Source organism: Arachis duranensis, chromosome 9 (assembly GCF_000817695.3).
Source record: "Arachis duranensis cultivar V14167 chromosome 9, aradu.V14167.gnm2.J7QH, whole genome shotgun sequence".
NCBI lineage: Eukaryota > Viridiplantae > Streptophyta > Magnoliopsida > Fabales > Fabaceae > Arachis > Arachis duranensis.
In genome coordinates, this window is record NC_029780.3 from 12,285,708 (window position 1) to 12,307,536 (window position 21,829).

General features: G+C 33.8%; 3 protein-coding genes across 3 annotated transcripts; all 3 read left to right on the plus strand.

Annotated features, from left to right (window-relative positions):
• The first annotated feature begins 5,876 nt into the window (after nt 1-5,876).
• Nucleotides 5,877-6,332, plus strand: LOC107464718 (uncharacterized). The gene has a single exon (XM_016083675.1). The coding sequence runs from the start codon at nt 5,877-5,879 to the stop codon at nt 6,330-6,332; it is 456 nt and encodes a 151-aa protein (XP_015939161.1).
• A 2,287-nt stretch (nt 6,333-8,619) lies between these two features.
• Nucleotides 8,620-17,245, plus strand: LOC107464754 (long chain acyl-CoA synthetase 8). Its single transcript, XM_016083706.3, has 12 exons — nt 8,620-8,826; nt 10,210-10,797; nt 10,906-10,986; nt 11,108-11,371; nt 13,177-13,308; nt 13,381-13,554; nt 14,627-14,856; nt 15,058-15,175; nt 15,363-15,494; nt 15,602-15,736; nt 15,854-16,060; nt 16,715-17,245. Exons 2-12 carry the CDS (start codon nt 10,261-10,263, stop codon nt 16,877-16,879), a joined length of 2,175 nt encoding a protein of 724 aa, XP_015939192.1. The 5' UTR covers nt 8,620-8,826; nt 10,210-10,260; the 3' UTR covers nt 16,880-17,245.
• Nucleotides 17,246-18,576: 1,331 nt separating this feature from the next.
• LOC107464794 (uncharacterized) lies at nt 18,577-20,788 on the plus strand. The gene is made up of 2 exons (XM_016083764.3): nt 18,577-18,768; nt 20,435-20,788. Exons 1-2 carry the CDS (start codon nt 18,658-18,660, stop codon nt 20,567-20,569), a joined length of 246 nt encoding a protein of 81 aa, XP_015939250.1. The 5' UTR covers nt 18,577-18,657; the 3' UTR covers nt 20,570-20,788.
• The last annotated feature ends 1,041 nt before the right edge of the window (nt 20,789-21,829 follow it).

Consider the following 21,829-nt stretch of genomic DNA (forward strand, 5'->3'; position numbering starts at 1 on the left):
CCACTAGGGACAGGCATTCATCATATGCATACCATGTGAGTTGTTTGAGATTGCCTATTTGACTGCATATTACTTGCTAATTGTCTAAATGTCTTATTTGTTCCTAATTGTATATTCCTTGTTTGATATAACTCTGTTTGCTACATTATACTCCTGCTGGTGGTTGGGAGGTGTGAAGGAATTAGAAAGGAAAGTATTAGTTAGACTGAAGAATCTTTAGTCATATGCCCTTTTATGACTTAGCTTGTTTATAAGCTTTGAATTATTTGGAGGAAGTTCTAGGATTGCCTTTGGCTTTCCTCTATTATTATGTATTATATATGTGGAAGCTGTTACCATGCTGGGGACCTCTGGTTCTCACCCATGCGGATTTTGTGGTTTTCAGATACAGGACGTGAGGTTTCCCGCTGAGGCATGCTGGAGACTTCTAGATTTGCGAAGATCCTTTGTTCTCGGGACTATGATTTGGTTTATATGTTTTGCATAGATACTTTTATCTCCATTAAATAATACAAACTGTGATGACTCCTCTTATGGGAGATTTTGGAGATTAGGTTTCTGTTTTTGTGTCCCTTTGGGTTTCCTTTGGGGTTTTCCTTATTTTATCATATGTATATATTGCTATGCTCGGCCCGGTTATCTTCGCAGCCGGATTTTGAGTCTTGATATTCCTGTCTTTGACACTCTTTTGTATATATATAATCTCGCGTTGATTTATCCTTGTTCGTTACGCTATCGATCGGAGTGTTGCGCTTTTGAGTTGCGGTTTTTGTTTACCCCTTTTTCTACAAAGGCTCCTAGTTATAATCAATCATTTGTACTACTATACATACTAAATTTTTATTTTAGAGGTCGTAATACCTTGCCATCTTTGGAATTATGACTTAAGCATAAGACTCTGTATGGTAGGGTGTTACACTACACATATATATACATATTCAAATATATCAAATGTATAATCACTCATAATGTTTGATACACATTCCACATTTCAACCGCAATGTTATCTTGTAATAATGCTGCATGCCTATATTCCTCATCACGTTGTTGAATTGGTTGTGATCTATCTATATTGCGTTCTTGTAGCAATTCTCTGTCAACCTCATCAATTATAGATTAATCAACATCAACACCCATCAAAAAGTTATGCAGTATACAACATGCCAAAAAAAATCTCTTATAGTTTCAAATGAATAATATGGTTCAGTGTCGCCAGCTATAATTGGGAATCTTTTCTTTAGAACTCCAAAACATCTTTCAATGACATTTCTTAATGAAGAATGCCGGTGGTTGAATAGTTCTTTAGGATTTTGTGTCTCACGTAGTGAATACTCTTTCAGGTGATACCGAACACCTCTATATGGTGTAAGTATCCCAGGCTTCAGCATGAAACCAGCATCGCCTAGATAAAATTTTCCTACAACAGTTGTATACAAAAATTAAATTATAACATACTATGACTATAAATTTAACTTTATGTAGCTGATTTCATAAATTATATTAGCACAGACCTTCGGGAATTCGAAGTGGATATTCCCTATTTAAAGCATCTTTCAATATTCTTGAGTCAGAGGCAGTTCCTTCCCAACCGGACAACACATAAGTGAATTTCATATCAAAACCACAGGCCGCTAAAACATTTTGTGTTGGGTGATCTTTTCGTCCGCGAAAACGAGGGGCGTCCACCCTTGGTACCTTCACACGACTATGAGTTCCATTTATAGCTCCAATGCAATCCTTTTTTGGGAAAGTATATTGACTTATTAACATAACAGTATTATAATTATTTCATTGACAATTATATAAATGCGACTAAGTAAATCAAAAGAGTTAGTACCTTAAAAAACGGATAGAATCGACTATTATTAAGTATTTCATAAGGAACTTCCTCACCAGATGGTTGCTTGAAGAAGTCTCCCTCTAACGATAGAATAGCATGTAGGACATTGTGAAAGTGACGACTAATTGTCTCTCCTGACCGGTGGAAAAAGAAAGACATGGTTCTAGTTTTCATATTATGCCCTATAATATATAGGAATTTAGCGACTTGCTCTTCAACCGTAGAACGAGTTGAATCCTTTACTCTACCAGTTCCTCTTAATTTCTGACACAACTGCCTAAATGCTTCAAGGCCCATACGTATGACATCTCGGCACTTTTCAAACTCCAGTAACTGTGTCATTAATTGAGTACGCCTAAGTTCTCTTTCCAAGTTGTCGTCATTAATTTGCCTAGGCCTATGTTCTGATATTAATTCTAAAAGATACAACTGATGCACTACAACACAAGAAAGATGTGACACAGATATGTTGTCTATTTTCTAACTCTTCCCTGACACGAGTTGATATTTGTATTGGTTCAGGATGATATAGGTCAGTAGAAGTGATTTGACCTACTTAAAATTCTGAATCATATATGACGTTTGTTCTATCTTCGAGATTCGCATCTTCGATATTTTCATTATCCATCTATGAAAATATAAGGTTTAGGGTGGACATATCAATAAAGAAAGTGACTAAAAAGTCACATATGTTTTTACATTTTAACAATTCATTTATCAAAATATAAAAAATAATTAAAAATAAAATTTTATATAACACTATGGTGTCATGTTATAAACACGAAAATACCTTAATATGAAGCACTTATTTCCAGCTCCTAAATGTCAAACTTGATTCCAAAACTGGCTACCATAAACAATAAAAACAAACTGTAAATGATATGATATATTAATAAATACCTTGGTTTAACACCAAAATCCAATGAGAAAAACATAAAAACATAAGTTGCGAGTAAAAATTGGATGAGACCAAAGAAGGAAATTATTTCACAGTAATAACTGATAATATGTTCCTATTCTTTATGTCTGTTTATTCATTTTTATACTAAAAAAAAAGAAACTATAAAGAAAAGAAATAAGTTGTCCCATTAATAATTGTAATAATTAAGTACATGCATCACAACACCTATAAATAAAATCTAAACAGGTGGATCTACTTAATAAGTGATGGACTTTTGAGTAAACTATACCCATAACATTGATTCGGTTCACCTTACCGTTGGTTGTAATTTAAGCATATAATAAACAAATCAAATCAATTAAAAAAAAGAGAAAAAAATTAACAAAAAAATTAAGAAATCAAACATGTAAAAATATTGTGATAACTGATAAGCATATGTACATATTCTATACGTACACTCTGTAATTGCTTTCTCTATATTAAAAATACTATACATTCTTATCTCCTAAAGTTTTTTGAATTATTAAGATAGAGATTCTTCTTATGGCATATATAATAAATAGACAAATTATAAGGAGTTGATTTTTATGATATATCCAATTTAATATCTAATATCTAAAATAATTGTAATTGTCGTGGTTTACCCACTACCAATCTTTGATTAAATTAATTTAATTTCGATTCATGTTAATTTTCTAAAGATATGCAATGAGAGTTTTTTCAATTTTTTTTTAATTCTACAAAAAGAATCATCTACAAAGCAAGTACCTAGTGAACTAAGCAAATGATGCATGAACTAAAGAAGAGGTTGTGAAATCTCTCACTTTATGAATGATATATCTGATAGATATTGTTGATAATATTTACATGAAAAGAAAGTAAAAAAGAGAAAGAAAAGCTGGCTTGTGTTTTCAAAAAATTGCTTCATGCTAACCTACAAAAAATTGTGTTTAAAATGCATGCTCAAATTAATTGAATGATTTAATCGGTCAAAGCTTCAAGTTTAATTAGTAGATTGATTTAGAATTACATTATATGCGTTAGGAGCTTAATCTTTTTTTATACTCTCTATTTTCTAATATGTTGTTTTCACAAATCACAATGTATAATTTTTTTTTCATTTTTTAGTAAATTTTCCTAAATACAAGTGCCTAATTATCTAGTGTATAATTGTATATTGATAAAGACTTAAGAGGTAAGTTTTTGGCATTTTCTACTTGTTTCTCACACACACTTTTCATAGTCTCAATAATAATAATATAACTAAATTTTATGGTCACTTGCCTGAAATTTTTTCTTCATATTTGGACCACCCCGTCAAAAAAAAGCATAATGTAATAAAGTTTGAGAAAAATCTCATGATATAAAAACCAGGGCAAACCATTTCAAATACCAGATGAGTTAAAAATTTGTTCTTTCTAGGATCAAACGTGAACTGGGTCATATATCGGTGGATTTTTGAGTTAGAACGAATGAAGTATTTAAGAACAGACAACGTAGAATGTGTTCTTTTTCCACTACAAAAATAAACGGCATCCATGAAATGTAAAATCAGAACATTTTAGTTGAAAATCAAAAGAGGAATACAATCTATGGGTTCTTGGCATCCATGAAATGTAAAATCAGAACATTTCAGTTGAAAAACAAAAGAGGAATACAATCTATGGGTTCTTTTTCCACTACAAAAATAAACGACATCCATGAAATGTAAAATCAGAACATTTCAGTTGAAAAACAAAAGAGGAATACAATCTATATGCTATAATGATTTTTTCCATTTCGTTTTGAAAAAAACCTACTACAACTGAAAAAAGAACTCACCTTTCTGTTGAAGATGCTTGGTTGAAGATGTGCTTCACCTGTCACAACGTTAACAAAACTGCTGTAGCAACGTGGATGCGGATGGAAAGCTACGCTGGCAGTGCTGAAGAAGAAAGCCAAATAGGTTAAGACAACGATATGTGTTCTCTTCTTCCGGAAAGATTGAAATTAGGGATTGTAATTTCTGTAATTGAAAGGGTAATTGTGTCTTTTTACTAATATTTTCTCTCCTATCTTAGTTTTTTGCCCAACTACAAGGTGAAAACTTTTAAATGGGCCCAGGCATACTTTTTTATTTTCCGTTCATTTTCCTTCCTGATCCAAACGAAAGAAAATCAAATTTTCCGTCCCTTTTCTTCTCCCCCATTTTCTTTCTTTCCAAAATTATCTCATCCAAACAAAGTATATCTAATTGAGGAGGTGAGCATATCGAATTGTCGCACTTACAATTTGCAGATGATACGATATTGTTTTGCCCCCCGGTGACGAATACAATAGTCAATTATAGGAGACTATTGAGGTGCTTTGAGTTGATGTCGGGGATGAGCATTAATTTTGAGAAGTCAAGTTTGATATCGGTGAATTGTGAGCAGGATTGGGTAGATAATGCCTGTAGTTTGCTAGGGTGCAAGCAAGCAGTTCTACCTGTTAGGTATCTCGGGATTTCTTTGGGTGCGAATCCTCGTATGGTGAAGACTTGAGAACCGATAATTGATAAGGTGGAAGAGAAACTTAGCCTCTGGAAAGCAAAGGTTCTAACCAAAGCGGGCAAGCTTGTTCTTATTGGATCAGTACTGAATAGCCTACTTATCTACTACCTCAGTCTATACAAGATGCCAAAGGCGGCTGCGGATAAGCTGATTGCATTGCAAAGGCGATTTATGTGGTGTATGGGGGATGGTAATGATGGTATTCCATTAGTTAAGTGGGAGTTGGTTCAGGCACAAAAAAAAGGCTGGGGGTTTGGGGGTTGGGAATGCGGTGCTTCGGAACACAGCGCTCTTATTTAAGTGGTGGTGGCGATATTCTAAAGAGGAGTGCCCCTTATGGAAGAAGATTGTATGCTCGTGCAACAACCTGAATCCTGATGTAATGCTAGTAAATCAATAGTTACCGGTTAAAGGAGGGCCCTGGAAAGACATATGTCATTTGAATATAAAAGAGCATAGGATAAAAGACAAAATGCTTACTGGCCTGGCGATGGAGGTAGGGAATGGGAGGAGTACCCTGTTTTGGGAAGATAACTAGCTGCAAGGTGGCCCCTTGAAGGTGGCTTTTCCAAGACTATTCTCTATTTCGAATAAGCAAGGATCGATGATAGGGGATTGTGAATTTTGGGATGGGCTTGAGTGGATATGGAATTTTCAGTGGCGGAGAGAGTTATTCCAATGGGAGCTGGAACTTGTCCATCAACTTCATGAGCGGCTAAGGCCGGTGAAGCTGTTAGATGGTAAAGATGATAATATGGTTTGGAAGTTTGATAGTAAAGGGGTATTTTCTACCAAGTCTGTTGTGCAGGTCCTACAATCGGAGACTCTGTCGGATGAGATAACGAGCTACAGTTTCACAAGTTCAGTTTGGAGAGGAGTGGTACCACCGAGAATTGAGCTTTTTGGGTGGTTTGTGCTTATTGGTAGAGTGAATACTAAGGAGAGGTTGAGCAGACTAGGCATTATCAGGTTCAGTGATAATCTCTGTGTACTATGTAAGAAGGAGATAGAGTCGGTGGAGCATTTATTCCTCCTCTGTGAGCTAACATGGCAGGTGTAGTACAGTTGGTTGAGGTCTTTTGGGAAGGTGTGACCTATTCCTGGAACCATAAGGGAACTGTTTGAGCGGTGGACCGGTAGGCATAAGCGAAAACAAGATTAGAAGAAATGGTTGCCGGGGTTCTTTGCAGTTATTTGGAACATTTGGGTGGAACGCAATGCTAGGATTTTTCAGAATCAGGAAATAGGTGTGGAGTTCGTAATAAGGAAGACGATGCTGAGCTACAACGAATGCACCGAGAGTGATCCTTTTGGTGGTTGATGGCGTTGCCGGAGGATACAGGGTTTGTATGTTTTTATGAAGTACTTGTTGTTTCTTTTGTTGCTCCACATTAGTGTGTTGAGCTTATTTTGATTAAAAAAAATACTATTATTAGGAGGGATTAACCAACTACAACGTCCCCAATTTTTATTATCGACAAAAATACTCTTAAATGTTTTAAAAATGTGTCAAAACTACCTATCCATAAAGATAGACATGGCATGTGAACGTTTTAGAGTGATGTGGCAAACAAAGTAACTTATGTGGCAAACGAAATAATGATGTAGCCCGCACGCTCTTCTCCTATCTCTTCCCGATTTCCTCTTGCCCTCCCATCTTCTCTTCTCACATACCCTCTAAGTTACCATATGCAGCACCTTTGTCAGTCGTGACAGAGTTGTCGGCGAACTAGCACCTCTTCTTCTTCTTTCATTTTTCCGCACTTACTTTTCTTCTCTCAAATCTTAACCACTAACACAATCATCAACACTCTTATCCTCACCTTATAAAACCTTCTTCTTAACCAAAAGTCCTCAATTTCTCATATCCCAAGTCATCATATTTTATTAGAGTGTTTGCACAGAATACTTGGAGGAAAGGAAGAGGACAATGACATTGGGGCTGCAAAAAGAAAAGAATCAATGCTGGGGAACTCTATTCCCAAATTAAACATAACCTAATCTGAAATTACTTTTCTCTCAACTTCCATCCCTCCACTTTCGTGGTGCCATAGCCAGCATTGCTATCAGAGCTTCGTCTTCTTCTCTTTCCAATGCTAGAATCTATTGTACAACGACCAACAACTACCACAACACAATAACCATCAACAAAAAGTGAAAATCACATAAAAAGAAGAAGAGAAGATCTGAGAATAAAGAAGAGAGAAGATGCAATTGAGGATGCATGACTCAACGACGACACACCAGCAAAGATGACTGCGCTTTCTTTGCCTTCGTCTCACTCTTCCTAGTGGCCTCCCTCCGGCGAGCCCTCTCTCCCTTGGAATCCAATAGTGGCAGCAGTCCAATCCACACCAGCAATAGACGAGACTTGACAACGATAGGAACAACCTAATTAAGAGTATTTTTATCGATAATAAAAAATTGGGTTATTTTTGTAAATGTCAGAATATTTCAAGAGCGTTTTTAGTGATTAATCCTAGAATGTACTTTTCGTTTTTAGTTAGATTTTTGTTCTTAATGATTATTTTTACAAAGTTTTTGATGTGGCAATTCTCATTTAAAAATTATATATATATATATAACTTTTTTCTATTTTTTGTTTCATTGATTTTTTTAGTGAGATTTTAACAAAATATATTTATAATAGATATTTAAAGATGAGTGTTATAAGGCTATGTTTGTTTATAGGCACATGACACTAAAATAGAAATACAAAAATATAAAATTGTATTTAGTAAATGAAACATAGACAAATATATTATGTTTAAAAATATTAAATTAATATATTTTGTATCCATTATGACAGAAATATACAAATTTTTATGAAATTTAATGCAACCAAAAATTTGGTTTAAATTTGGTTAAGTTTGGTCTACTACGAAATCAATAACCAAATTCTAAATTGTTTAGCTTTGTAATTAAATACTAATAGTGAGAGTTTAAAGTCATAAATACTATACAACCACCCACCAAATACCACATAAATTTGTGTGGTTTTTATGTAGAGAAAGTTTAAAAACCTAATTTCTAGTTATTTTATATTAATCAATTTTAATAATTAGTATTTATAATTTAAGATATAAAATTAAAAATTTATAATTTTTTAAAAATTAAAATAAATAATATATATCATAAATCCCTTTTTTTTTCGAAAAAATTTTTTATTCATAGAAAATATAGTACTTACGCTCGTACACTGAAATTAAAACAGTAAAACTGAAGTTGCACTTGTGTGAATATGACAAGGTGATTGATTACGTGTAACTAGGGACACCCGTCCCCTTAGTGTGGGTTCCTCTACACACGAAACAGAATAAAGAAATCAACATTTGATTATTCGAACATCTTCTTTTCCATTTGTCCACTGCCCACTTTCTTCTCTTCTCTTCTCTTCTCTTCTCTTCATTTCGTTTCTTTTCCGTTACCCCCACCACCGCCGAACCTCGTGAATCGATCAACCACCGCCGGACTCAGAAATCTCAATCGTCGGCGAGATTCCCTGGCCATTGCACGCAAGGCTGACACTGCAGGTCTGCCATTCTGTTGTTCAGGTACTTCTTGTCCACGTCATCGCCACTCGCGAGTTCTGTTCAGTTCCATTGTTGGTATAATCAAATCGTCCATAGTGCTTTGTATTCTATACCAAAATTAATTCCATGATTTTGTTACTGAGGCGTTGAGTTCTGCTTTGATATTTTTTCATTGGGAACAGTTTCACCTCACGGGAAGAAGGGTCGATTTATTTCATTTGGGGGAAATGCCTTAGGTCTTGTTGTAGCTAATGCTGAAGTTACATGAACCTTGCTTTCGGTATTTTATGGGTGAATCGTTGATTTTGATCAGATTACTTTTTTATTATTTTATTTTATTTTATTTTTATCTGATTGAACTTATCCTGCTAAAAGGGTTTACTGCCTTGACCTTAATTTTTACTGCGATGAATTGAGAGACATGTATATTTTTTGTTTGATTCTTGTTCTGTTTAACTTAGATCCCTTGTTATCTATATGCCTTATTTTATATGTGTAGTGGTTTGTGCCTATTATCTTTGAGCGGATTTAGTTTTCAATATCGCTTGAAACAGCTGTTTATTTTGTTTTAATCTCAAAGTTGCGGTGAGATATAAGTTGTATAACCGATATCCGATTTCAAGATGGATTTTGAAACCTGAAATTTGTTTAATGGTTTCCACATTTCTCAAAACTTCTCATAATTTTTGTGAAGCATGATGAAAAGTGAATAAAACTTCAAATTCTTCTAAATAAGGAAAAAAATTGCAGTGCAAGTCTTACAGGAGATTCAGTCATCTCTCAATATTCTGTATTATATTCCCCGCTGCACCTTAATTAATCCGACCTATATGTAGCTCTTTTCATAGGCCGATATGGATTCCCTAATCTAGAACTCTAGCTTTTGTGGGTAAAAGGAAGTTATGACTACACTTAACAGAAAATCAAGTCACCAATTTTCTGAAATTTGATTTAGTTAATTCCTAATCTACATTTACAAAATATGTTTCCTTTTGGGAATTGGGTTTTAGTTAGAAACTTAATTTTTTTTTTTATCTTCCCATCCTATGATATTTGTGTGCATCCGGTTTCTAGTTTCTATTATTTGAATTTCTTGACAGCTTTAATATAAAGTATTAGGCAGACTGGTTATGCTGTTGTAATTGGAAGTGTTTCAGTTATTGAAGTTGAAGAATTTCATACATGTAACGATAGCATGTTTTGTCCTTATTCCGTACATAAACTTCATATCATGTTTTGTCCTTATTCCGTACATAATTTTTTTTTTTTAAATTTATCTATTTATTGATTCATTTATATTTGAATGCTATACTCTGTTTTATACTCTTGCCGAAATGAATTCCTTTTCTGCCAATCCTTCTGCATTTTTCTCACTTCATGTTGAATTTCTTTTACTGCTTTTAGGTAAGTTTGTATGCTGCTTAAGAAGGACCCATAAATCATCAAAAATAATAAATGGCCAACCAAAATGCTATGCCCTCCTGGTTAAAAAGTCTTAATATCAACAATATATATTTCATGAAAGATCATGGAGAATATGGAGTTGTAGCTGCTATAGTCATAGGCATCCTACTTCCTATTTTGTTTTCAACTCTTTTCTTGGGAAAGAGAAGAGGAAAGGTACGAGGTGTTCCAGTAAAGGTTGGTGGTGAGGCAGGTTACGCAGTGCGTAATGCTCGGAAAAAGGAGTTGGTTGAAGTTCCTTGGAAAGGAGCTACAACCATGGCTCATCTATTTGAACAAAGTTGTAAGAAATATACCAACAATCAATGTCTAGGAACAAGAAAGCTAATCGGAAAGGATTTTGTTACATCTAGTGATGGCCGGAAGTTTGAGAAAGTACACTTAGGAGAGTATGAATGGGAAACATATGGACAGGTTTTTGCTCGTGTGTGCAACTTTGCATCTGGTATCCTTAGATTTGGCCATAATATAGATAGCCGTGTTGCAATTTTCGCTGATACTCGATCTGAGTGGCTCATTTCCCTTCAGGTAAGTTTGCTTTATCAGCTTCATTTCTGTGTGTTATTTCATTTGTAGCCTTGAGGATAAATAATGGTTTTGTTCATAAATTTTTAACAGAAGTCATGCTGATTGCAGGGTTGCTTCCGACAGAGTATAACAGTTGTTACTATTTATGCTACTTTAGGGGAGGATGCCCTAATTCACTCACTAAATGAGGTAGGAAAAGTTATCTCTTGCATAGTTATACAGTGTGTAGTTAGATTATAGTAGTCATAAGAAAAGTATATGATCTAATAATATAAGTGGTATGGTATGTCGTTGCTTGGAATATCCACAGACCCAAGTTTCAACCCTGATATGCGACTCAAAGAAGTTGAAGATGTTGGATGCAATAAGTTCTAAGCTACCATCTATTCAGAACATTATTTACTTTGAAGATGAAGACAAAGATGCTTCCTCAGGAAGTTTGGGCAACTGGAAAACTGCATCTTTTAGTGAAGTTGAGAAACTTGGGAAAGAAAGTCCCATTGAACCGAGCTTTCCTTCCAAGGATGCTATTGCTGTTGTGATGTATACAAGTGGTAGTACAGGGCTGCCAAAGGTTGGTTTCTTCTTCAAGTTTTCTTGTATGTTATTATTCCTTTTTGTGTGTGTGTGTGTGTGCATATCATATGTAAAATCTTATATTTCTCTTTCTAGTTTTCTGTGGGTGTGCTAAATGTTATTATATTTGCAGAATGATGCTTAATAAATGTATCAACTCTCAAAAACCATGTTCTTGTTAAAGCATGTAGTCTATAGACCTTGGTATTCTGACTGGGGTCTTGCTATGACTTATTATATGCTGGTTTAGGTGGTAAATATGCACAAGATCTGTACCATGGGGTAAAACTCTATTGTTAAAACTGGTATCAGTGAAGAAATAAAAAATATGCTCTGTATATTGACTGGGGAAAAAAGCCACTGAATTTACACAAATAATGAAGAAAGACTCTCTATATCATCACTCTCTTTGGTTTTATCAGAGTGATATCAGCTTAGGTAGAGAAGAACAGGAACAAAAATGCAAGAAAATGTGTAAACAATTAAGGGAGCTAAGCAATCCCACTTTCTAGTGTCACCGAAATGAAGCCTACCCCTCTTTGACCTTCACCCCCTGCTGAGTCAGCAAGCTAGTTAGGCCGTTCCTGCCCTATGGTCCTTAACATTCATGTACCTTCTACTTTTTAACATTATTAATTTGTATCGTTCAGCTGAATCATTTCTTGTAGATTGGTACGATACTAAGATCCCAAGGTGAAATACAGTCCAAATGGACTAACAAGTATGGTATAGAAAATAAAAATGCTGCAACAAACATACTCCTAGGTGGTAGAAGGAACTTTCACCTTCCTAGGTCTTGCTTTATGTAATATACATTCCCTCATTCATATACCAATCTAGCTAGTAACGGGGAAGAATCACTTCTTAAATACAATACCAAGCATCCCTGCATCTATGGTACTTTATTTAGCCTCTTGTCAATCAGAAGCCTCATCTTGTCTCCTTAGCCCTCTCTGTGCCACCGACAGTCTCCCTCTGATACCATTGTTAAGTAAGGAAAGTGGGAAAATCACATTTTGAAAGCTAGCTGTTAAGGGAGAAGAACCATCCTCCTTAAATACAATATTAAGCATCCCATACTGCTACTGATGTGGTACTTTGGACATTTTATAATACCAAAGTCCGTAACTGTTTCCTACCCAAAAACCCGCAAGTTCTTTTGCACATTTTCTCTTGTATGCCATGTCAACAAAACTAGCCCCCCTCTCCCCACTTTCTTGCTCCATTAGACCCATCTAGTTCCTCTGCTCATACTCATAACTACTATCAAACTTGGGATCAATACTTCCACCTCCCCCCCTAAAATATCTCCTTGTCCTCAAGGCATGGAGTGAAAAGCCAATGTTTTTGCTGAAAAGATTTCCTCCTAGGTGACAAACCATGAAACTTGGCAGGAAAGAATTCTTATAGGGTAGCTATGTTGACGTTGGTTCCATTGCTTAAAGAGTGCACTTTCTTCTTAAGGAGATATTTCCTGTTCTTGAGTCAGTTGATTTTTGACAATTCTCTGGCAAACAACAGCTTGATCACATATATCTTGATCGTAAACTTTCTTTTCCTCCAAGCATGTGCCAGCATTAGAAATGGGATTTACCTTATATAATCCATTTTAGCCTGTGCAGCTGTGACACCACGTCCATTGCTTCATCTACCTGATTCCTCTTGCATATCATAATATCAATCTCTGGCTCTCCAGTAGAACATTTGTTGTATATTAACATTGTTGAGCCAATATGATCTCCATATGCTCAATATATCTTCGGCCGTAATCTGATGATGTGCTAATTATTTGTACTTGTGTAGGGCGTTATGATTACTCATGGTAACATCGTAGCCACTACAGCGGCTGTTATCACGGTGATTCCAAATCTGGGTACCAAGGATGTATATTTAGCCTATTTGCCCCTTGCACATGTTTTTGAAATGGCTGCAGAGGTAATATCTTCTTAACCATATAGTTGTCTCAATAGTTGATGTTGTTAACCCTAAGTTAAAGTGATTGTCCAGTCTGTTATGCTGGCTACCGGGATTGCAATTGGTTATGGCTCTCCTTTGACTCTCACAGACACATCTAATAAAATCAAGAAAGGAACCAAGGGAGATGTTAGTGTATTGAAGCCTACTCTTCTGACAGCTGTACCAGCTATTCTTGATCGTATTCGAGAAGGAGTTGTTTCAAAGGTTTGAACTGAACTCATTCTGGTAGATCTTTTGCTTGTAAATTTAAAATTTTTTTAAACAATTTACTCCTCCCTCTGTATTCTATTTGTCTTTACTGCACAAATCCCCCTATTATTTTTTCTTTATTAGCAACTCCAAATGAATTTGATTTTCACATTTTTTTTTTGTTCAATATAAAAGGCTAAACAACAATAGAAATTGAGTTTGGCCACTGAACGATGAGATAGTGATTCGTTTGATGATTATTTAAGGCTAGTCAATATTCGCACTCAGTTGTGTTGTTATTTGTTTCTTTGTTAACATTTAATAATATTTCCCTTTTTTTATCATTTAAGGCTATAAACAACAACAGGAATTGAGTTTGACAAGATAGTGATGCGATTGGTGATTCTTATGCGAATGAATATTTTGTACTTAGTGGTCATGTTATTTGGTTTCTTTGTTACAATTTAATAGTGCAAAAATCAAAGAGTTTTGGTTGGTTTTTCATAATAGAGGAGGAAATTGTACTAAAACTAAGTTTTCAATAACTACACTTAATGTATGGTCTTCCTAATGATTTCTACCAACAACTTTTAGATCTCTGTCCATCATTTTTAATGTGAATAGCTTCCTTTAGTTTATCTTTTATTTTCTGGTTTATATTGTTCTCACATAAGCAAACTATTAAACAAGTTTAAACTCTGTCCACAAACAATGTTGTTGATAATGTTATTTATCTTGACCGTCTCATCTGTCATCACTATTACACTGGCTTTGGCTCCTAACTAGAACTTCGCTGTTCAATATTCACCAATATATAATTATATAGCATTACAGTTTTACTATTAGTATTATAAGTAGAGGTTAGAATTCCTCTCGTATAACAAATCACATAAGAGTAATATATTCTTTCTCTCATTTGTTGAGTTATTCTTTAATCTATTATTTTTCTTGTTAATCATGGATTTTAACAGCTGTCAGTAATTGCATTAATTCTGATTTTCTCTATCCACCCATGGATATTCAATGATTTAAACTACTAGGTAAATGGTTATTATTCTTCCTTACTCTTCTTTATATTGTAATTTAGGTTGAGGAAAAGGGGGGAATTGTGAAAAATCTTTTCCAGATAGCATACAATCGCCGACTGGCTGCAGTTAAGGGAAGCTGGCTAGGGGCTTGGGGAATAGAGAAATTGGTGTGGGATACCATTGTCTTTAAAAAAATTCGCCTTTTACTAGGAGGCCGCATACGATTTATGCTTTGTGGTGGAGCCCCTTTATCCGGAGATTCACAGCACTTTATCAATATCTGCATAGGGTGATGATTCCTTTCTTTGCACTATATACTTCATTCAACTAGTCATCTTTATACATGTGCTTCCATGTGTGTTCTACCATACATCTGTACCTTTAGGGGAATGTGGTTCTATTTTAATCTCTACCTTATCATTGAACATGTTATAGTCAACATGCTTATACTTTTTTCTGATTTATTCTTGTATTCGTCCAAACACTACAGAGCTCCTATTGGGCAAGGATATGGGTTGACCGAAACATTTGCTGGGGCTGCCTTCTCTGAGTGGGATGATGACAGTGTGGGGCGTGTTGGTCCACCTCTTCCTTGTGCTTACATTAAGGTATGCTATCTATACTGTCAATGAGAATTTTAGTGTTGAACAACCGACTTCTATTTGTAAATGTTGCTTTCTATTATGGTAATGTTGATTAATTGTTATAGTGTCTTGCTGCAATAGAACTTCCTGCTATTGACAGCAAAGAGCTTTAAATGGGGAAATTTTAATCTGTATTAATTTGGTTGTATAGCTAGTTTCTTGGGAAGAAGGAGGGTACAAGACTTCAGACAAACCAATGCCACGAGGAGAGGTTGTAGTTGGTGGATTCAGTGTTACTGGTGGTTACTTTAAGAATCAAGAGAAAACTAATGAAGTGTACAAGGTATGTTCAATCATGCACATATGCATGTCATTTTCTCCTCAATATTTCCTGCTTTGGATCTCCTACTGTTGCTTAAACTGCATTTCACAAATTTTAACTTCTAATAGGTTGATGAAAATGGTTTACGCTGGTTTTATACTGGCGACATTGGGCAATTCCATCCAGATGGTTGTCTTGAAATCATAGATAGGAAGAAGGATATCGTCAAACTTCAACATGGAGAATATCTCTCTCTTGGAAAGGTGACTTAAGCTAATGCTATACCTTAATTCTTCTGGATTCCAAAATTAAGTGCTGATACAAGTTTCACAGTATTTTGTTGGGTTTTAAAATTATATTCCACTTTCACTCAATTGCAGGTTGAAGCAGTGCTATCTACTTGTAATTATGTGGACAGTGTCATGGTTCATGCAGATCCCTTTCATAATTACTGTGTTGCTCTTATTGTTCCATCACGCAAGTCTCTGGAGAATTGGGCTCAGCAAGCTGGTACTGAATACAAAGATTTTCCTGAACTGTGTAGCAAAACTGAAAGTACCAATGAAGTCCTGCAGGCCATTAACAAGGTGAGCTAATAATTGATGACTGCTTGTTTTGCTGCTATAGGGAGTTGTCTAGATTAGCTGATTATCCATTTAATAGAGTGAAACGAAGATAGTTTGAGTTGATCATATCTATGCCAGCTTGGTTAACTGCCACAGCTGCCAATAACTAACATAAGAATATGATTCTCTAAACTACCGTTAGACTAGTGTGTTGCAGAAGCTATATGTTCTGCATATAAATACATGAACATACACTATAACTCATTAGTTCAATAAATTTCAGAATCCAGAACTCACTTTATCTCTCTTTCTCAAAACCCAAAAATATCCGTTCATAAGTTATGAATTATTGCTTGTTAGTAGTAGTTCCAGACAACTGTTAGATAGATAAAGTCTGCATTTGGCATGTCTCTCTGTCTGTCATGTCTTCTTCTTCTTTTTCTTTTTCTTTTTTAGCTCAAGCATAAAAGAAATGAAAAATAAATAAAATATTAACCATTTAAATGTTCATTCATGCCTAAGTTGCCATAGTGTCATGTTGAGTTGACAAACTATTCCAGTGGTGTCGCCGTGTTTGTATTGTTTTGGTTGGCCTGTCGTTGCTGTGACAAGGCTTATCTTCTATTTATCTTTTCATTGGGTAAATCACATTGTTTATTTACATTTATTTTGCAGGTTGCAAAAGCTGGAAAGCTGCAGAAATCTGAAATCCCAGCAAAGATAAAGTTGCTTCCAGATCCATGGACACCAGAATCTGGATTAGTCACTGCTGCTCTTAAGATAAAGAGAGAACAGCTGAAAGCTAAATTCAAAGATGATCTGAAGAAGCTGTACGAATGAAGCATATAGCAGTTTTTGGGCATCAGTATCTTACCACGTTTCTTGACTGTCTTTTCACTGTATGTGATATCCAACTGTTCTGGCTTTACAACCCATAACACTTCGCTTGCTTCGAAAAATGAGCAATTTATGAGCAAGCATTTCACTTGAACGGTTCGGTTGTGATTCCGATGACATTTTGTTTGATGTTTAGGCTCTCCCTTCTTCGAGTGAATGGAGGAGGTGGAACTATTTTGTGACGCCTTATAAAGGCTCTTATTATGGTACTATACCATTATGTTCATGTTAATAAGAATTATGGATGGCACTGTAACTTATGACCTGCAAGGCTGCAACTAATTTAAAATATCCACAATTCCTTGCACAGATTTGGTGTTAAAATAACATGTCCATCATCACAACTTTCTTGGCATAAAAAAGAACAGTCGGCTAGGATTTAAAGATTCAGAGGAAATGCTATTATTTCTTGGCCCTTTAAAGGGTTATATATTTCACTTATTTGTTTGCTTGCTGTGTCCTTCTGTAAAATTTAACCATGTCATTTTCTAATTCATTGACACGAAAAAAATCTTTGCCCAGAATTTGTATTTCAAAAAAGTATTTGTATCATATAGTCCTCCAAAAGAAGTATAGATTTTGACATGGGATTTTCAACATTTGATTTCAGACTATTTAACATTGAGAAATGTTAGGGAATTATCACAAATTATTGTTTTTGGTAATAATTTAGTTTTCAACTCAATTCCTTTAGTCTAGTAATTCAACAATATACTTTATCCTATATTTTTAAAGGTTTAGCTAATATGTGTTCTAAAGGTACATAATAAATTTATTATTAGTAGAAAGTTTCTAAATTTTTTATTTAATAGATACAAAATAAATACATTGAAAACTTAAATTTTTGGTATTTTTAATAAAAATGTTCTCAATTTGTAATCTTAACAAATGCTCTTAGGACACAAGATAGATAAACTCTATTTTTAAATATTGATGGCTAATTGATAGCTAAAATATAAATTCTGATAGTTTTCTAGTTAGCATCATAAAATATTTGAGTACAAAGTTTTTTCTTCGGCACATGTTTTGGAAATTAATCTATTTTTAACATTTATTTGTATAAAAAGCAATATCGCATAAAATTATCAATTATCTCACTAAATTTATCTTTATTTTAAGAATATATTACTTTTATGTACCAAGATAATTAAGTCTAGCATTATTGAATTGCTATTGTTATTACTTTAAACGCAAGAAGAATCAATAATGTCCATTTAATCATTTCAAAATAGCCGCATAAAGAATTTTGACCTCAATATGATTCTTTTACGAATGAATTTTTATAAATATTTAAAATACTAATAAATCTATCTATAAAAAATAAAATTATTATTGTACCGACAAAAAATAAATACAATATTAATTTTGTGATTCTAATAGAGTCGTCATCCAAATTTCATTTTTTATAGATACAATATTAATTTTATTTTTTTGTACATAAATTTATTCGTATTTTAAATATTTGTGAATAAAAATAATAATTTACCCTTCTTTTATAGTATAAAGTAGTACGAAATAATGTCCAATTTGTATAGAAGGCTAACAAATATATTCAAATAGAAATGTACCCAAAAAATAAATAAAAAAATAAAATAACAGCAGCACAAAAACGACAGAGTTTTGAGGACTTTGCAGATTTGTGGGGTTGGGGTATGGGGAGTCCTTGGGGTTAAAAATGTTTGTGGTTTTTGGCGGTAGGCCGGTAGCATAACGAATTAACGATGGGAGCACAACCACCGCCACACGGCAACCCCGCCGAACAAGCGCCAACAGCAACGCCAACACCTCCTACCCTCTCACAAGATCAATTTCTCTCCTGGAAGCGCCAGAAGGTTCTCTCTCTATTAGGGTTTTCTTGTAAACTTGATCTACGACGTTGTTATTTTTCATACAATAATTTATGATGAACTTATAGGTAAAAAATTAAATTCACAAATTAATCTTTCATAACTCTTAGGTGATTAAAGACTTCAAATTTCTTGTATTGTAGTGATGATGTTATTAACAAAGTATAAGAGAGCCTTTCTTTGCATGTTAGCGTGGGGAGCGAGTAAGTTGTGATAATAAAGGAGGTTTAGGCTACTATTATGAAAAGTGGTTAACCATCTTGTATTACTGTTTGAATTCCACTGTGCAATAAGAGGCCTTGTAGTCTTGTTATTGAGTATGGTTGGGACTAAATTCCTCAGGACAGCTGGATTTTCAGTTTATGCACTGATTTTGATACAGTAGATGTTCACTTGAGCGGTTGTTTGCACGTTGGGATTTTAGAGGGGAATAGAGGGAACTGAAGGATGTGTAGTGTAAAAATTTAGTCAAATTTTGAGTCACAGACTTTGATCCTCGAAATTTTAAAATATAGATTAGTTTACCTTACATGATGACAACTAAGATAGTATTGAGAATATGTTTAGATTAGTTCACCTATATTACCTTTATTTGTTACCAACATACTCGATTCACATGGTCTTGTAATACATTTTCAGGAATTTCAAGATCTAATTTAGCTTGTCTATTATCTATGACATGTTAGAAGCCACTGGGAATGCATCCATGTCATCCAACGTGACATATTAATGAACACACGACAAAACAATAATGAAAATGAAATTAAGGACTAATTTGACTCTTTCTGTTAGAAAGGTTATTTTCAAAATTAGAGATTCACGTACAAAACTTGATGGACCAAAGGGAAGTATAGTAGTATACTCATTTTATCATATGATTTGCTTTTAGTTTCTAACTTTTTGTATTATCTGGACACTATGTATATGATTTGTTTGATAAACTGCATTTGGCAGATTATAGTATTATAGCTGAAGTTTATGAAATTAGTACTAAAACAAACTGTTTTCTAATTTCTAAGATAAGATGGAACATGCTGCCGATATAGACTTTTATTTACAGTAGAGTGGATGTGTATCATGTATTCTGAAGTTTTGGTTGCATTTGTGATATATAATACCTTTGAGATGAAAAGAGAAAAAGCAAGGAACTTAGAATACAAATATATTCAATTTTGGAGCGGATCCTGTCATGTCAATTTTTCACATGACTTGTCTCGTGTAATCTTTGATACATCAATTTCTAGTGTCAAATGTCATGTATGGTGTATGGGCATAACAAATCAATGTAAAAAATTCAGAAGAGGTTCCATCCCCATTCAATTCAAAAGTCAGGCCTTATGCTTGAGCAAATTAATTTATTCTATATATATATATATATACACACACACATGAGTGGGAGGTCGTGGGTTACTTTATATTGAAACGAAAATTGGATAACCATATGGCATGGTTATTTATTAATATTGATATTGGACAATATGTAATATTACATTGGTGTATTGGAACTTCCTAGGTGAAAAGACTGCCAAAACAGATTGAAATTCTTTTATGCTAGTTGTTTGTGAGGAACCTTTTTCAGTTGCATGGAGTTTTTCATTTTTTATCCTCCATATGGTGTTGAAGCTGATAGTATTCATGCAAATTTCTGCAGGATGCAGCTGAATCAGCCAGAAAAGCTGAGGCATCGAGGAAACGCGCAGAGGATATTGCTGCAGGAACAGTCCAGATGAATGGCAGGGAGCTATTTCTGCATGAGCCGTGGGTCTTTGATAACTCACGTTATTAAGGTTTCAAAAGCTGTTTATGGTCATGATTTGATATGTTTTATGAATTAGTGTCTTCATTTACGCTTGTACTGGGAATGGCGTTCTCTTAGATGTTCATATCTTGGTGGCATTAGTTTTATTTTATCTTACTTCTTCACAATCTGATTAAGGAGCAATTTATGTCTGAAATATAAATTGTGTTCAAACTATAGCAGTAAAGAATTTTTTTCCCCTTCTCACTTTCTTGTTAAAATCGTATCTTTGTACTACCATGAAAATTACAGAATTTTAAAAGTTACTTTTATAAGTTGTTCATGGTGCTTAGAGTAGAACAAAAGAAAGTCATTGAATTGCTGATTTCACTTTTCAACTTTATGATTGATTGGTATTTTCTGTTGCTATTTAACATCAATTTCATGAATTAGATTATTATGTGAAAAATGATACCAAAAATTACATGAAGCACTGGACTGGTTGATACACAAAATGGTTAATGAAGTTTGTGAACTTCAATGAAAAAATTATTAGTATTTCAGTTTTGGCCAAAATGATTCTCAATTTGACGTGTAGCACATATATAAAATGGCAGCTTAAAAAATTTAAAAAGAAAGGAAAAATCTTCTAAAAGTAAAGAGAATGATAAAATGATAAAGTAATACTTTAATTATTCTTGAATTTGTAATTTTATCATTTGAGTTCCATTATATTGATTTCAATTATTTTTGAATTTGTAATTTTATCATTTGAGTTCCATTATATTGATTAAAAGATGATTAAATTATTATTTTATTACTTTATCCATTTTTTTTAATTTAGTGCTTGTTTGTATGTCATTAATATAAGTTGATAAAAAAAATATTTTTTTCGGTGAAAAAGAATCTTTTTTATTTTTTAGTGTGTTTAGTAAATTTCTAACATTAAAAGTAAAAATATTAAAAAAAAATTAAAAAGAAAAACATTTTTGTTGAGAAGTTATAATTTATATTTTTTTAAAATAATTTTTTTCAAAAAGATACTTTTAAATAATAAATAAACAAAAAAAGTATTTTAGATATGTGATTCTTCTTTTTGTCATTGCAAATTAAGAAGGAAGATATGCTTTTCAACTCGCCCAGTGAAAATACAAGGGAACATCTTTGCTAGCCCTAACAATAATAACAAAGAAAATTAGACGAATATTTTCAGAAACCATTGCAATTAGCATTAAATATCTACAATAAACAATAAAATTAAGAGGGGTCAATTAGATGAAGATTTGAGTGTTTGATAGGAACGGTAAA